This window comes from Glossina fuscipes, unplaced genomic scaffold (genome assembly GCF_014805625.2).
Source record: "Glossina fuscipes isolate IAEA_lab_2018 unplaced genomic scaffold, Yale_Gfus_2 3, whole genome shotgun sequence".
Taxonomy (NCBI): domain Eukaryota; kingdom Metazoa; phylum Arthropoda; class Insecta; order Diptera; family Glossinidae; genus Glossina; species Glossina fuscipes.
Window position 1 is genome coordinate 15,014,719 of NW_023998417.1, and position 13,346 is coordinate 15,028,064.

Here is a 13,346-nt window from a genome sequence, read left to right on the forward strand (position 1 = left end):
TGGGAGATGTCATTACCTCAGCTAAGATAACAAGCGCCCATTATGTGTATAACCACGCCTACACCATTTTGTCAATACGATTTCCCAAATATTGTTTAATTTTATTGTAGCTGTTAAGCTACGTATTCAAATAGAGGGTAATTTGATACCTTTTACACCCTACACCGCTGACGGTACAGGGAATAGCAAGTTTGTGCGGAGATATGCACCACACAGAAAGCCTTAAGAGGGACCCAGCTTTTATTATACCAAGCAATTCAGAAAATGTTTAGAAGCCTGCTTGTGAGTCTGATGGCTGTCCTTGTAAATTGGTATTCAATTTACAAGCCGCAAGTTTTGAGAAATTTTGAAGAAATTTGGTACACTGGCGTGTTTTGAGCCACGGACGAATCCTACTGAAAATAGTTCGGATCCCCGCCCGCTTTTGCGACCAGTCGCCGTATTTCGAAAAGTCGTTACATAAATAACCAGGCTGATGTAGGATGTTACATTATGGTCCACTATATTTTTTTTTTTTTAATAATATTTAAATCAACTTAAAGAAAAAAGTCAAGGTATTACATTTTAGAAAATATTGTAAAAAATTTGAAAAGATTTGTTGGAAGACTTGAGAAACACGGACCTGAACTTTTGAAGCGCGTTATGGGCGAGTTGTTGTTTATTGCAATAAAATATTTATTATTTTTTTCATTACTCTGCAATCGTAGGAGTATAAAAAAGATCTGCCTTGTTCAAATATTCTTCCTTGAGGATTTTGCGCTGCTACTGATGCTTCTACTGGTTCGTCAAAGACCAAAACTCTCGTTTTCGCATGTTTGGGAATGACAAAGAAACTTAACGATTTATGAACATCAATATATCAGAGCAACATGAACATGCTGGAACGTAAAAGAGAACATCTACCAATTTACTGACCATTTCACTAATAAGCCTTGAATAACGATTAGACTGTTTTGAGTTTTGCACTTAGTTTAATTAAATCCATATTGCGGCCCTTCTCTTGATGTCGTTACGTTAAGCTTATTAGAGCAGATTTCATCAAATAAATAAACAATTTTTAAAATATGTTTAATATTTATTATATAACAATTACGATAGGGATAAAATATAAACACACATACGCTGAATAAACCGAAACGGAGACAAGAAATATAATATAAAATTTGAGGTAATAACAAAACATAATACTAATAAATATATGAAGAAACTGAAAAATTCTAAATATATATTTGGTTGAAAAAGAGAAAAATAATAGCTATGGTGACTGAAGCGGAGCTGTAATACTGAAATTTTACTTTTCAGAGCGCTGAAGAAAAAAAGCTTATGTGGTTTGAATGCTTTGGTATCCAAGTTATTCTATAATCTATGTAAAATAAACTAATCAAGCTTAGAAAAATATTTTATAATTAACTAGAATTAATTTTTTTGGCGAGACATTCAGAAGAAAATGTTTTTTCTTTCTTCCTTCGAGGTTTTTTCCCCTTTTAGCACGTTTATACATTAATCCGTTAGATACATTTGCATTCGTTTGATTTGATTGTTTGCCTGATTAGAGAAGATAGAATTCTTAAGCCATATGCTGAGCTACTATTCGCTTGGATTAGCAATTACACTTTCAGCATTATTCAATGAATTAAGCTTCTGCTTGAAGTTCTCTAATAAACCATTTAGGCTTAAACAAAAGCCCCGACTGGCTGGCACCAACGGAAATTCGGGTAAATTTATGCTAACTGGTTCACTTACGCTACTTGATTCTGATGCACCTGAGAATTCGAATGGAATAACTTGTTTTTGGAATATTTAGAGTGCTAATAATCTCTGCTACATACCTTCTACTTTTTCGGTGTTAACTTTAAGAGAATATTCCATCCAACTTTTAATGCGCTCGTACATTTTTAAGCCCCTTTTTTTAAAATGGTTTAAAATCTCTCCACTAAATATATCTGGCGGGTTTTGCAGCAGCTTTGTTGTAGCTTGTATCAGCTTAATGATAACCATTTCATTGTACATGCGTGAGTTTTCTTTACCGTGCTGCGTGTCTTAGAAAAAAAAAAACACAAAAATAACTTGATAGAAGAGGAATGAAGAATTTTTCATAATGCTGTTTACCTTTTTGTTTTTCATAGCCAGCTTCATTAAAATATGGCTCATCTACTAAAATTAAACCCTGAATGGAAACAATCACTTGCAAAATAGTGCTGTTAGAGCCCCAAGTCTCGGTATCTCTTCCTGACCAAGTGCCTAGTAGGGAAACACAAACTTTGCCATCCTCGTATAAATTGGGATTCAAACGGTCAGAGCAATAGCTAATGTAATGGCATAAAGGAGGACATTTCGGATATTCGGATCCCAATTGTAGATCAAAAAGAAAGATGCCGTCTTCGTATGGTGTTTTCTCAGGACCCTCAATCATGACACTCATTAAATCCATACGATCTTCAAACCCTCTGCAAATGTTAAAAAGATATATTCACGTCTTGCATAAGTAAATACAAAGTACGCCAAAAAAGTTTAGCCTTGAGTCTGCCGTTCATCTCTTCTAGTGTAAAGAATCGAATTGGGCGTAAGGCTTATTATTTATCAAGTTTCTTCTAGTGTTTTATATGCGATTTCATTGGTTTGCCCATCAAACTGACTTCGATAACTATATTTAAGCTAATTAAAAATACGTATTATCAATACATACCTGACCCATACGCCCGGTGGCAAGGAACTTTTCAACATGCGATGCTCTCTTTGAACTGCTTTGTAATACTGCTGTGTATTATTTGGATGGAAAATTGTTAAATGATATTTATGATCCTTTGGTGCTACCGACAATATTTGAAAACACTCTGAAGGCACTGTATATGTTGAAGTAGTAGTTTCTGAAGGAAGATTAACGATTATAGAGTTAGAGGCCACTTTTGGCGGGGGAGTTATTTGCGTCGTCTCTTCTGCGGGCAATAAAGCCATAGTAAAATCTTCCTTATCATCGGCTTCTTGAATTTGACCAGTTGCCTCGTTTGTTACATCTTCTATTTCAACGACTGCATTATTGAAAACATTACTTAGAGTGGGATAGTCATCTTTAAAGTATTTCTCTTTTATCAGCTTAATGAACTGGACCATTTGATCTTTGAGTAAGGAGCAAAGACGTACACAAACTAATTCAGGTGCTCCATCTTCAATTAATTCAATACTACTATTGGAGACGGATTGTTGATTTTCGATAACCTTGATCAAGGAGCAGTTAGTCTCCGCATTTGTAACATCTAAGGAACATAAGGAGCACCCATTATCGTTTTCATTGCGCGAAAAATTACCAGAATCATCTTGAGAAGATGAATCGATAGCCGTTGTCAGCAATGTAGTTTTCTCGTATGCTTTTTCAATGTTGAACATAACCGAATTAAGCAGTTCATTCTTTTCAGCATTATATTGGTTATTTTTGCTGGCTGTTATGCTCTCTTCATGAGTGGCTTCCTCATTATTGCCTGCCTTTTCACTCTCACAAGCAGATATAGTGTCTGTTTTTGCTTCATCCTTCCCATTTCCTGCAATGCATTCTTTACATTCTTGCATTGCCAAATCCTCCATTTTGTTATTTTGTGACTCCTGGACACTGCATGAAGGAGAGGGGCGTCTTTTTGACACTGGACCAACACTGTTTGTTACTATCTCTGCGTTTGAATGTGAAGAATTTTTAATTTGTGTTGACGAAATGTTGAAGATTACCCTTGGAGAAAACTCTTTAGAGGAAGGAGCCTCTAAAGATTGATTTGATAATTGAGATTTCTGAACGTGGTTCACAGCCACAACAGCACTACATTGAATTTGTTGCTTCGGAATAGAATTAGAACATCTCGGTGGAACAACATCGCTGAAAAGGCGATTTTTTTGATCCTGCACGCGCTCATGCATCTTCTGATTGCCTCCCTTTCGTACACGTTCAATAAGTCCCTGGAAAAATTTCGTAACCATAATAAATATGAACATAACAAACTGAATTAAAAATGAACCTTAAAATTATCCTCATGGAAGAAATTTGTGTTTAGTAAACGATCCATATACCGACAACCTTTATAAACATTTAAAAGTTTCTTCATTACCTACAATTTATATTTAAATGGCAAACGAGGGTGCAACAAAGCATAACTGATTAATTGAAATTCACATACCTCAGGATTTTGTAAATTGGGATTTATGTTAAAAATTTCCTCTAGACGACTTATCGCCACACGTGCTTTTTCAATGTTCGTTAAAATTTGCGACTCAGCTAAAGACATTTGTATGTTATTGCTACCGCCGCCGCCATATTCACTATTTTCCGATTCCGTCTCCCATGAATCTTCAGAGTCTTGAGTCCACGCTTCCGCAGCGCCGTCGTATTGACCAACCTCGAAAAGATCTTGAGGCCAACACATACTGATATGGCCGTCAACCCACCAAACTTTAACACGTCCATCAACAAAATTATCAATAATTTGACCAGCCGTACACTTGGCATCTTCACCAACAAAATTGGCAACGCGGATAACCATAGTTCCAGGACGGTATTGAAAGTCAGGGTGATCTTTTAGATCGTAAACGCTAACTTCAGAGTCACCTTTATAAGTTGGCCTAAATGAGAGTATTAGAATGGCACAATGTACATGCTTTTCATAATTTACATAAAGAATGTTCGATTCCATTTAAACGTACACGTACGTAGGTAAATTTAAACTTACTGTGGTTCATCCGTTGAAGTGTAAGTGGTAAACCATTTTACATGCGCTATCCTTCCGATATGGTCAACAGTTTGTATCACACCGTAATCGCGATAATTTACGTTAGCGTCCTCTTTTCCAGATATAACAAAGTCCCCAGGAAAGAATTCCTGCAATAATATACTCTGTGAATATAGTCAGAATAACAAGAACGCATAACATGGAAAACGTACGTGTGTATCCAAATGATGTATGGGGTATAACTCCGTAGATGGTATATTATGCTCTGTCGTACCGTCTTGCCAAACAACGGTTGCAGTACTGTAAACGAGAAGTAATTCAGTAACAAGCTCATCGCCTTCTTTTGGCTTAAATTCAGTTAAGGTTTCATGTGAAAAAGGTTTACGAAAACTCTTTCGAGCTTGCTTCTTAAGTTGCTGACTGCTATAATGTTTTGGACTATTGTGCGGCGACGAGCTTGAGCAAGTTGAAGTGGGTTTCGCCGCGCTGTCCTCGCTCAAAAGTTGAGCGTTATCAGTAGGCGTCTTTCCTTCATCATTGGGGGAGTTTCTGGACAGCGGTTCGTCTGCTGCTTCTTCATTGAACATCTTCGTACACCAAAGATTACTTTTACTAAAAGAACTGGTAACTATTTGTTCTAATTTAGTCTTGCTGCTGTCTGCTTTTTGTATGGACTCATCGCTACAATTGTTTTTGTCCATTAAGACATATTCGTCTTCAGATATCCACTCATCATCATCATTCTCATCTTGGTCACGACTTACTTTAGCCTTTTTATGTACTTTTTCTTTGTGCTTGGAACTAAGCTTTTTAAACTTGCAGGACGATCTATCACTATCTAAATAGAGAGCAACTTTTTTCTTTGATTTTTCATAGTGATGCGGGGTACTCGTATTTTGAGTTGTGCTGTGCCCACAAGTGGCAAAATTTTCTGACTGCATGGCGTCGTTACTACGCCTTTCATTTCTTTGCTGCCTTAAAATCGTTTTGAATTTTTGTGACTGTTCCTTATACCATTCAGATTTTTTGATAAGCGTATCACCTGACGAATATGTAAGATAACTACGATCGTTGATTTGAAGCATGCAAGCTTCAAATAAATTCAAACGTTTCAAACGTTTTAGATTATCTCCGGAAATACTAGAAGTTGGCTGCATGGTGGCAACTTGCTCCAAATCAGCTTCTTCTGAAAGCGCCCTACATTGCCAATGCACCCACACAGTGTCGGTATAAACGCTTTCAATCGTAAACTATTATTACAAATTGTTTATAGGAAAAATGAAACTAAAAGCAAACCACTGTTTATCAAAATATATAGCTTACCTTACGTGATAGAGGTTTACCCTTCTTATTTGTATGCAATGGAATATCAGGAGTTAGTATTTTAATGCTTTGTAAAGGCGGTAACGATCCAACGATTACATTACCAGGATAGAATACCTGCGCTTCGTAAGCATCACGTTGATAGCGTGAATTGACATCTTTAAAGGCATAAAAATCGTTTGAGGATATTTCTACCCGACAACCTGATGGAGTTCTGGAAAGGTTTCTCGAAAGAATGAAATTTTTTTTTCGATATTAAGGCAAGTTCCCTTTTATACCTTAAAATAGCTTTTTCTTCCACTTCTTTTGTACTGCCCACCCAAGAGTCGAGACATACGGCACTGTCACTTTGCCACGTAGAAATAAGCCTCAGTCGTTCAGCGTCGACATTTTTTATCACATATTTTGTACCAAGCACTTTCACGTCAGCCCACATGCGAATATTGCTGCAATAACCGCGTTGCGTAAATTTTCCAGGCACCATACGCCGGACAATATCTCCTGGCATCAAAGTCCGATCCGCTAAGCCAATCTGACGGACAAAGAATAGAAATCAATTAACGGAATGGAAACTTATTACAATTGAAATCAGCTGTTGCCGGGACACATTTAGCAATTAAGAAGTAATTATTGGCAAAAAAGAGAGCCTCAAGAAACAGCTGGTTTTTCTTCTTTTCGATTTTTCCAATTCCTAACTTACCGAGTTCTCTTTGACGGTCACGTCTTGTCCGTCTGGATACCAAATAACACGCAAATCACCGTTGAAAAGTGGTTCTTCGAACTCTTCATCTTCCTCATCCGAGTAGAACCCAGATGTCTCAACAACAAGACCGAATTTGACACGGCCTTTTTTATCGATTCGAAATACTTCATCCTCGTAAAAATATTGTTTATCCACTATGGTATTAGCTGATGTCACTGGTTTTCCTTGAATGTTACTGACTTTTTTTGGCGAAGCTCCCTGTACAATGTACAATATAATGTACATTATTAGCACTTTTGCATTTGGAATTGTAAACAAATTTCGGCTCGTATGGGAGTAATTAAATGAGCGAGCCAGTTACTCTCATACGAGCCGCATTCATACATACATTTCCCTTTGATTCATCAACAATGGTTTGATTTTTAGGTTGAGTATCCGACGAACCATTTTCGTTTGAACTATTATTTGTGGTTACTATTTTAGATTCTTTGAAAACGTGGTCTGTTTCCATTATAAAGTGGCTCTTGAAAAAATTACTTCAGCTATCGCGTCTAGCAATGACTTCCAATTAAATGCTTATAGTGTGTAAATTTAAAATTTTTTCAATCACATTTGAATTTTTTCCTATTTATTATATATGACAAAGAGTACAAAAAAAATTTGCTACTTTTCGTATATATTTTACTTTAATTTCGATTTTTTCTTGTTATCCCTTTTCCTTTTTTTTTTTTTAAGTTGTTGGTTTCTATAATTATTTCTTTGCCAAAGTTAACGGAATTAATTTTACGACACTCACAAATTATTAATAAATAAAGTAAAAAGCGAACTGAAACACAGAACTGCCAAATTTTAAGACTTACTTCCATATGTAAAATATTATTAGATTATTGATCATTTCGAAGATGTAAAAATGTACAAGTGGGGATTTTCAAACGAGAAACAAGAAAAAGTAGTTGTTCCAAGCCGTTACGAGATTTTAAGAATTCTCGAAAATTTTTTGTGACGCAATAAATAAAAAAATCTTTTATCCCAATCGCATGAACATACAAACATACTCGCAGAATAAATTTTTTCTACGAAAAACAAATGGACCTATCGCCATAAATTGGTGAAAAACTATGTTGAAAATATTGGGTTTTTTTTTAATTTTTTTTTTTTGTTATAGGCATGTTTATGGACCGACCAGGGCTTCGGTAGATTGATTTGTAAAATTTCGATAAAACATATCAAAATTCAAGGTTTTAGGGCATTCCAACAGCTGAGTACCATAAATATGATTGTATCAATTTTTATATTGACACACACGCTTCCAAACGAAATGCCAAATTCATTTATTCTCTTCCGATATTAATATTGATTATTTTGTGTAATATCTGAAAAATTTCGAATAGAAGAATAGCCTTCGCTTCTATTTCGTCTATAGCCTGAATAAAAAAAGAGGCAAATGAGAGAAACTTATTTTTTACGTGTACTGAAGTGCAGCCCTGTTAAGTCAGTTTCATTCTTTCAGTAATTCATTTATCTCCGCAATTGTTTTTGACTTAAAAAAGTATTTGTGGTGTTTTATTATTAGATTATTGCTTTAACTGACGCGTATTTAAATTTGTTTCCTTTGTAAATCGATGGCTTATATGCACCAATCACAAATGCCAGATCAACAGTTTCTGTGGGATGTTTTTCAAAGGTATATGTGAAAGCTTCTCGAATTTATATCTAACCAAACAAACATGCTTGTTTATCTTTCGAACGAATGCGTCATATAGGGTAGATAAAGATCGTAGCGGCTATATATCCGCGGATGAGTTACAAGTTGCTCTTTCAAATGGTACATGGAGTCCTTTCAACCCGGAAACAGTGCGTCTTATGATTGGTATGTTTGACAGGGAAAGTCGCGGCACTGTATCCTTCCAGGATTTTGGTGCACTTTGGAAATATGTAACAGATTGGCAGAATTGTTTCCGTTCGTTCGATCGTGACAATTCTGGCAACATAGACAAAGCTGAACTGAAGACAGCTCTCACCTCTTTTGGGTACAGACTATCGGACAATATAATTGATTTACTTTTGCGTAAATTTGATCGATTTGGTCGCGGCACCATACTCTTCGATGATTTCATACAATGTTGCATTGTCTTATATGTAAGCATAAATGCGATCTTAACGATATTGCTCACTTATAAGAAAATGAATTGGGTTTTTCCTTTTTCGCACAGACACTAACATCAGCATTTCGACAACACGATACCGATATGGATGGGGTAATAACAATACACTACGAACAATTTCTAAGCATGGTCTTTTCGCTGAAAATTTAAAATTAGAATGCGGTCGAGTTTTCCGCGTCAGCAGCATTATTAAACATTGCCTTAATCGGGTGCCAAATTTAAGTAGAAAGTCATTACCAATAATCCACATATGCGTGTAGAAATTATTAATGGGGGATATGATATCGCACTTTTCTATAAATCATGTAAAGTTAATATTATTTTAAATAAAAGGAGACGTTCCAAAAGTATAAATAAATTTGCAGCCTCATTTAAGATAATGTATTCAATCTATAACATAGGGGAGTTTCATGCAGAACTTTTAGCTTATATTCGTATGATGTTTTTTCAATAACAATTAAGAAATAGAGCACAATACGGAGGAGTGATAGAACGATTTTGTTGCTAGAGCGCATCTCTACTGGCGACGGCGTGTTGTGCGTTGTTTGTCAAAACGCATCTCCATTTCTTCCAGGACCTTTGGAGTATAACGTACAACTAATTTAACTGATCCTACGGCTTGTTTAAGCAATTCTACTGCCTTTTCATGATTTTCTCCTTCAACGGACTGAAAAAAATGAATTTGAAGTTTTTTATTACCCTCTTTCGACCTATAACTAACAAAATAATTATCATACCACTCCGTTAACGGAAAGAAGTTGATCACCACGCTTCAGCCCTCCATGGCGATCAGCTACACCACCAGGTATAATACGTGAAATATAAATAGGCGAATTCTGTTCTTTGCCACCCATTACATTAAAACCGAGACCTTTTTCAAAAATAAATTGCATTCGTCAACTAGTTAATATGAAAAATTCACTAATTTTACCTTCCTCAGTTTTTGGTAACTCAACAACTCTTGGATGAGCATGTCCCTCACTGGCAGCGAAAGCAGCAACTGTAGCTTTGGCTGTAGCTGAAGCTAATAAATATTAAAATTTAGTTTTTTTGAAATTGCTTTCAACAAATTTTTTATGAGGAAATGGTTAGGAAAAGTTACACGAATTCTATTCGCATTCATTTGCATTATCAACTGGTTTCTATTGACTGCTTTAAACAAACCCTTACCTCTTACATCTTGCGACCCCTGAATGTCTACCGTTTCATAGACGTGCTCGTATACTTCTCGTACCGCATTAAGAAAATCGCTTTGGAGTACTTTTTGTAAAGCGGCTAAACGGGTTGTTGGAAAATCGCCGCTAGCTTGAAGTTTTTCCAGCAACTCTATGGATCTTTTCACATCTACAAGAAAAGAGCGTTAAAAATCAATTACAATTTCGTACTGTTAGAGACTTGTACATATATCGTTTTGAATCTTTCTTGCCTCTAGCCAAAGTCAAAGTCAAAGGTTCGCAAACATCCGACATTTTCGAAATGTTCTAATAATTCTTAAGCCCTACAAATACAACTTTATTTTTAGAATCTTCCAGGCTACAATCTGTTATATATTATTATGTTGCAGCTTGTTTTAGGGCACAAGCGTAGAAATTTATATTTTATAAATAACAGCGTTGCCGTGAGCGGTAATAATTTATATAAACATATTGTAGTATTTTTTAATTGCTGGGCACATAACAGCTGACACATGAAAACTGAAATTGGGTAAAAGAGATAGATAAATATGATTTAACTGTATTCTGAATGAGACGTATCCCTAGACAATCAACTGACATTTCATAATGGTATTAATAACGACAGGAATAAAAATAAAAGCTTAGTGGCAGCATTTGCAGTATCGACAATAATATATGTATAAATAAATGGAGAGAAAATAACGAGAAGCATTTGGAAAACATTAAAGGCGAGAAAATAAATAGTTGATAAAAGGTTGCGGAAGCTTTAGTAAATTTGTCAACCACAGAAAAACATAAAATGGGTAGCATAGACAAGGCGTGTATTTCAGGATTTCTTTGTCGCTTATGTTCAGAAATGCATCGTATTGTTATTCACATATACGGGGATCAAGGACAGCGCCTTTGTCTGGTGGAGAAAATAAACGGCTACTTGCCAATTACGGTAATTTGTTAGAGTTAAGATTTTGTGTATGGAATATTAAAAGTCCTCTTGTGATTCGGGTTTTGAAGATTTCACCAACAGATCCCCTACCTAAAACCATATGCACTACATGTCTTCGCCGCGTAGAGCAGCATTACGATCTTCTAATGCGTTTGTCAAGAATTAAACAGGAACGTGTTTTGCGCGATAAAAGGTACAAGGTCTGCATCTGTCTTATCAATACTTAACAGTGCTGTATGCTCTTATGCGCTTTTGCATTGTTTTAATTAGGATCCTCAACGCGTATTGTTTCTAGATGTATCGAGTATCGAGAATTCAGAAGACGAAATCAGCCTAACCGACGATGAAACACGCTCGCGCCGGCTGACGGAACAGAATCGCGCACTTTATCATACAACTTTATCTACGTCAAGATCTGTTGCAGCAACAGCCGCAGAAGGTAACGAAGAAAGCGACATAGTCGCCAGTACCAGTGCGAGAGCTTTGGCCATAGATCGAAGCAGTGCTGAAGGTGCTTTGCAGCACAATGACTGATGTTCTTCTAATTAGGTTTATTAATTCACAAATGATGTTAAATTAAATTTTAAAAATTAACAATAATAAAAAAATAGTATACTTACCCACATTGTTTGAAATTGTATCGCAAATACTTCGTTTTTGCTTTTACAATTTATTTGGCAAATCGGTTGCCATTATAAAAAGTGCTTACAAATTGTGGAATGTGAAAGAAGCGTATATAAATAAATAAATTAAGCTGATCCAATAAATTCCTTTGGGAAAACTTTGTTGGCAACCAATAAGACATCTTTCCATATCTTACCACAGTTCGTTTTTAGAATAACAGAATCTTGCAAAGCTTCGCGAAGTGGGACTAAGAATTCATTGTATTCATTTTGACCAAGTTGATAACTTTCCACCGCTTCATAAATGGTGCGGAATAACGGCTGCTTGTTTGAATGAAAATAACCACGATTTCCGTGAATAACTTTAATTCCTTCCACCGAAACGTTACAAATATTCATGTACATACAATGATCAGGACGATAATTATACTCACAAGGCATTAGGTATAGTTTCTCTGCAAAACCAATATTACAATATTTACTTTATTTTCGGAGAAATTGTTTTAATATTTACCAGAGTGATAGTAAAATAGAATATTTATTATGTCTTGGTCACCCCAAGTAAGACGCAACTTGTATTCCTTATATATTGGCAATACCTTTTCTTCCCATTTAAATTCGCGCATACGTGTAAGATTCATTAACATTACCCCAGAATTTACGCCCAGCGGCCCATAAAACGGATGGCGAGCAAATCTATTATACCAACCAACATTTGCATCTTCGTGTTCTGGTGAAACACCTGCTATTTGAGTTCCATTAAAACTTTTGAAAAATTTCCATATATCTGCCACCGGTGATAAAAATAGTATGTCAGTATCCACGTAGAGTGCCGCGTCAACTGTTTCTAAAATAGACTGCAATATAGAGAAATATTATTCTCGAAATGTACATAAAAATTTTAAATCATCGTCTACCGGTAAGAACAAACGTTGGGCGGCACACGGCTTAAAAAGATTGCGCCATTCTCTTTCACTATTAAGGGGAAATTGCAATGGTAACAATCTAAAATCGAATTCTGGACGAATAGCGCGCCAATCGTTTAACTTTTCATTAAAACTGATCGTAAGACGTTCTTCCGCAAAGATTAGAAAATACAGTTTTTCTCTTGAGGAATTAAATAAGAGAGCGGATTTAATCATTACCAATACTTCTTGCATTCTTTGCCCACAAACTACTACGGCCACGTACAATGGCTGTGATTCCGTTGATGTACTGATAATAAAGAGAAGCATTTTTAACTTTTGTTGATTTTATTTAATTTGAATTTTGCTTACAAGATCGATTTATTGAATGTATCTCCATTTCCACGTTCTAGGATCTGGTGTAATAAATATAATAGAACTGTTGTTGTAAGTATACTCAGAACAACAACAAATCTCCGGAATCGCATCTCATCTAATCGATATAATTGATGTGCTACTCATTACTATTCAATTTGGTGTGTGCTGGAAAGTTTAATTTACTGTAAATTCGAACGAAATCTACTATTTAAAAAACTTAGTTCTCAGTTCTCATTCCTGTTGATTTTGTTTCTTTCAGTTTTTTTCTCTATTTATTGTTTACAGTATTGCCATTCATTTGTTACGAATAAGATCGAAAATAAGTCAGCAATTTCATCACCACTCTTGTTTCTATTAATTTATTTTTTTTCAAACAGATTCAATTTTTTTTTTAAATTTATTTAATTATTCATCCCTTAGAG

General features: G+C 35.5%; 5 protein-coding genes across 5 annotated transcripts; 2 read left to right on the plus strand and 3 right to left on the minus strand.

Annotated features, from left to right (window-relative positions):
- Positions 1-1,202: 1,202 nt before the first annotated feature.
- On the minus strand, positions 1,203-7,382 carry LOC119634676 ((E3-independent) E2 ubiquitin-conjugating enzyme). The gene is made up of 12 exons (XM_038028966.1): positions 7,124-7,382; positions 6,733-6,993; positions 6,311-6,564; positions 6,033-6,246; positions 4,922-5,959; positions 4,710-4,858; positions 4,161-4,602; positions 4,002-4,091; positions 2,687-3,942; positions 2,110-2,447; positions 1,830-2,039; positions 1,203-1,763 (listed from the first exon to the last, which is right to left on the minus strand). The coding sequence occupies exons 1-12, from the start codon at positions 7,244-7,246 to the stop codon at positions 1,588-1,590; spliced, it is 4,551 nt and encodes a 1,516-aa protein (XP_037884894.1). The 5' UTR covers positions 7,247-7,382; the 3' UTR covers positions 1,203-1,587.
- Positions 7,383-8,186: 804 nt separating this feature from the next.
- LOC119634766 (programmed cell death protein 6) lies at positions 8,187-9,226 on the plus strand. The gene is made up of 3 exons (XM_038029116.1): positions 8,187-8,419; positions 8,499-8,874; positions 8,949-9,226. Exons 1-3 carry the CDS (start codon positions 8,358-8,360, stop codon positions 9,048-9,050), a joined length of 540 nt encoding a protein of 179 aa, XP_037885044.1. The 5' UTR covers positions 8,187-8,357; the 3' UTR covers positions 9,051-9,226.
- Positions 9,227-9,262: 36 nt separating this feature from the next.
- Positions 9,263-10,578, minus strand: LOC119634764 (protein lin-7 homolog C). The gene is made up of 5 exons (XM_038029115.1): positions 10,327-10,578; positions 10,071-10,244; positions 9,832-9,924; positions 9,638-9,771; positions 9,263-9,567 (listed from the first exon to the last, which is right to left on the minus strand). The coding sequence occupies exons 1-5, from the start codon at positions 10,367-10,369 to the stop codon at positions 9,418-9,420; spliced, it is 594 nt and encodes a 197-aa protein (XP_037885043.1). The 5' UTR covers positions 10,370-10,578; the 3' UTR covers positions 9,263-9,417.
- A 103-nt stretch (positions 10,579-10,681) lies between these two features.
- Positions 10,682-11,635, plus strand: LOC119634877. The gene is made up of 3 exons (XM_038029289.1): positions 10,682-11,018; positions 11,087-11,218; positions 11,289-11,635. The coding sequence occupies exons 1-3, from the start codon at positions 10,875-10,877 to the stop codon at positions 11,550-11,552; spliced, it is 540 nt and encodes a 179-aa protein (XP_037885217.1). The 5' UTR covers positions 10,682-10,874; the 3' UTR covers positions 11,553-11,635.
- Positions 11,636-11,670: 35 nt separating this feature from the next.
- On the minus strand, positions 11,671-13,130 carry LOC119634876 (glucoside xylosyltransferase 2). Its single transcript, XM_038029288.1, has 4 exons — positions 12,919-13,130; positions 12,559-12,856; positions 12,156-12,498; positions 11,671-12,096 (listed from the first exon to the last, which is right to left on the minus strand). Exons 1-4 carry the CDS (start codon positions 13,032-13,034, stop codon positions 11,768-11,770), a joined length of 1,086 nt encoding a protein of 361 aa, XP_037885216.1. The 5' UTR covers positions 13,035-13,130; the 3' UTR covers positions 11,671-11,767.
- Between the last annotated feature and the right edge of the window lie 216 nt (positions 13,131-13,346).

Coding starts and splice junctions, on each gene's coding strand:
- LOC119634876 (XM_038029288.1), bottom strand. CDS start 13,034: ATGCGATTCCGGAGATTTGTTGTTGTTCTGAGTATACTTACAACAACA. Junction 12,857..12,918: donor ACATTCAATAAATCGATCTT/GTAAGCAAAATT, acceptor CTTTATTATCAG/TACATCAACGGAATCACAGC. Junction 12,097..12,155: donor TCTATTTTACTATCACTCTG/GTAAATATTAAA, acceptor TTGGTTTTGCAG/AGAAACTATACCTAATGCCT.
- LOC119634877 (XM_038029289.1), top strand. CDS start 10,875: ATGGGTAGCATAGACAAGGCGTGTATTTCAGGATTTCTTTGTCGCTTA. Junction 11,019..11,086: donor ACGGCTACTTGCCAATTACG/GTAATTTGTTAG, acceptor CGGGTTTTGAAG/ATTTCACCAACAGATCCCCT. Junction 11,219..11,288: donor TGCGCGATAAAAGGTACAAG/GTCTGCATCTGT, acceptor TGTTTTAATTAG/GATCCTCAACGCGTATTGTT.
- LOC119634764 (XM_038029115.1), bottom strand. CDS start 10,369: ATGTCGGATGTTTGCGAACCTTTGACTTTGACTTTGGCTAGAG. Junction 10,245..10,326: donor GACTTTGACTTTGGCTAGAG/GCAAGAAAGATT, acceptor CTTTTCTTGTAG/ATGTGAAAAGATCCATAGAG. Junction 9,925..10,070: donor GGGGTCGCAAGATGTAAGAG/GTAAGGGTTTGT, acceptor AATATTTATTAG/CTTCAGCTACAGCCAAAGCT.
- LOC119634676 (XM_038028966.1), bottom strand. CDS start 7,246: ATGGAAACAGACCACGTTTTCAAAGAATCTAAAATAGTAACCACAAAT. Junction 5,960..6,032: donor GTAAACCTCTATCACGTAAG/GTAAGCTATATA, acceptor TTGTAATAATAG/TTTACGATTGAAAGCGTTTA. Junction 3,943..4,001: donor TCCATGAGGATAATTTTAAG/GTTCATTTTTAA, acceptor AAATTTTTCCAG/GGACTTATTGAACGTGTACG.
- LOC119634766 (XM_038029116.1), top strand. CDS start 8,358: ATGGCTTATATGCACCAATCACAAATGCCAGATCAACAGTTTCTGTGG. Junction 8,420..8,498: donor CTGTGGGATGTTTTTCAAAG/GTATATGTGAAA, acceptor TGCGTCATATAG/GGTAGATAAAGATCGTAGCG. Junction 8,875..8,948: donor AATGTTGCATTGTCTTATAT/GTAAGCATAAAT, acceptor TTTTTCGCACAG/ACACTAACATCAGCATTTCG.